This window comes from Aptenodytes forsteri, unplaced genomic scaffold (genome assembly GCF_000699145.1).
Source record: "Aptenodytes forsteri isolate BGI_AS27 unplaced genomic scaffold, ASM69914v1 Scaffold332, whole genome shotgun sequence".
NCBI classification, from domain to species: Eukaryota; Metazoa; Chordata; class Aves; order Sphenisciformes; family Spheniscidae; genus Aptenodytes; species Aptenodytes forsteri.
In genome coordinates, this window is record NW_008794158.1 from 8,684 (window position 1) to 10,852 (window position 2,169).

The following is a 2,169-nucleotide window of genomic DNA, read 5'->3' on the forward strand; positions in this document are numbered from 1 at the left end:
GACGCCCGGCCACGGGCTGGCCGCTGCGACCTTGGAAATGGAGGGGTCCGGTGTAAAACCAGCGTAAAACCAGTGTAAAACCATGTAAAACCAGTGTAGTGGCACCCCCAAAACGCCACATCCCGGCTGCAGCCGAATACGTCGTAGGAGAGGGAGGCCAGCTTTTAAAAAGAAAGAAAACAAACAACTGGGAGCGTTTCGTGCCTGAGCAGCAGGCCGCCTCGGGTGCGCTCCCCCCCTTCGCCTAAGGCCGAACAGGCAAAGCATTTTTCTTCAGAAAGACCCTGTTCTGCAGAGCCCGGGCCAGAGGTACCGGGATTACTCACGGCACGCGAAATAAAGCCTGTAGGAAAATCTTTGCGTGCCTGGGGAGGAGGTTCGGCCCGCCCGGCCAGGCTCGGCGCGGGGGTTAGGGGGTGACTAAGTCACCAGATGAGTAAGTCGTCACCTTGGTCTCCTTCCGCCCCCAGCGCTGCTGCTAAACGCGTCCCAGCCTCAGACTAAAACCGGCGAAGCTCCGGGTGTCGGGGATTTCCTCGTCGGGGTGACGGGGCTCAGGCGCCAGCGGGGACGTTGTGCCAGGCGAGGCTGGGGCCTCCCGGCCGCGACGGGTGCAGGCCTGGCCCGACCAAACACCTGCGATTAAATTAAGCCCAGATTAAGCTGTTTGAAAGACTAGAACCTCCACCGTGACCTGTCAGTCGGGGTTCCTGGGCTGGGCTCTTTTCCTTCCATCCCCCCCCCGTGCTTTCCTTGGCTTAATTTCTCCTAACGAGCCACAGGGTAACACAAATAAATAATCGGAGGGCTCACAGCTAAAAGCAGGACTCCGCTGCCCAGGGGTGAGAGCCCCAGGAATCTCTATCTTAAAACAGAGAAGACGGACAAAGGGCGAGGGAAACAAAGATTTCTCCCTCCTTCCACGCAGCGAGAGCAGGGCCTTGTTTCAGCTCCGTCCCTCCTATCTCTGCCCGGGTTACCGCCGATTTCCCCCCCCCCGCAGAGGATGAGGACTGCCTCGCATCGAGGCTCTGGGCGGTTTAACCTGCTCGCTCAGTGCTTCTCGGGGACCGGCCGATTTTACTTTTCAACAGACCCAGACATTTATGGAGGAGTTAAAAATAAAATAAATAAATTAAAAAAATCTGCTGGGGAGATTCCCAACGCGTTCCCAAGGATTTCAGCCCAAAGGGTGCTTTGCTGGGGAAAGCGATCCACAAAAAAGTCCCCGTTTCCGTCGTGCCGTGGCTGTTCTCCGTTTTGGGTTTCCATTAGATTTGGAGAGCGGGTGGGCAGAGTTGTAAAGGAAAGGGGCTTAAACACCTCCGTGACACCCTTGGGGGTTCAGGCCTCCTCGACAAGGGGTTCGCTCTACAAGTCACAGCCCGCACGCGCGCGTCACAGCCGAGACGAGGGCTCGCCGTTTACTGGCGGACGGGGAACCTGCAGTCTCGGGGAAAGGGGTTTCCGCGCCGCCACAAAGAAAGGCTGACGCAGACGGGACCTTCTGCGAGCCAAACCGGTCCCACGGCCACAGGAACGTCCTCCTCCTCAGCGTCCTTGTGCCAGTACCGCTCGGCTTCGCTCTTACAGGTCTCGGCTGCGTGAAGAGTGGGGAGAAAACGTACCTCTAAGTGTCGCAGCTACTGAAAACCGCGTTCACCTTTCCCCCTCGCTCTCAGAGGCCTCAATGCCTGTTTTTAATACAGTATTTTTAATAGTCATCAGTCCTTCAGAACGCAGGAGGGGTGGGATAGGGCACGTTAGCCGGGTTTCACACCGTTCGAAACGATAAAGGGCTCGCGTCACAGGCTACGCTTCCCATCTACCTCGATTCTGTTTGAATTACTTATGCCGGTACTTTGCAGCAGCTTGGCAAATTACTTCCCTGGGCTTTGCATCGGGGACCCAAATTCAGAGCCCAGCTCTTTTCTTATTAAGGCCAGAACGAACCAGAAGGAGGTCACCGGAGTCAAACCTAAAGTCAGTGAAGAGCTAAAGGAACCAACCCGCCCCCCCCGCGGGGCCGCGCCGGCTCCTCCGGGCACGCCGGGAGCTGTAGTCCCCCGCTCCACGTCCCGGGGCCCCACAAAAGAGAACTCCCCTCTCCACCCCGCACCCCGCACGCCTTCCACCAAGACCCACAGCACTGCCTAGGCACAGCTCCTG

The 2,169-nt window shown here is 57.8% G+C and overlaps 1 protein-coding gene across 1 annotated transcript in view; it reads left to right on the forward strand.

The window, feature by feature from the left end:
* Positions 1–558: 558 nt before the first annotated feature.
* Positions 559–2,169, forward strand: part of PRCC (papillary renal cell carcinoma (translocation-associated)) — a gene marked incomplete at its 5' end in the record, with an annotated part of 10,961 nt that continues 9,350 nt past the window's right edge. The window contains one exon of the mRNA XM_009280166.2: positions 559–572. Coding sequence (XP_009278441.1) covers positions 559–572 — 14 coding nt within the window. The remainder of the gene's footprint in view (positions 573–2,169) is intronic.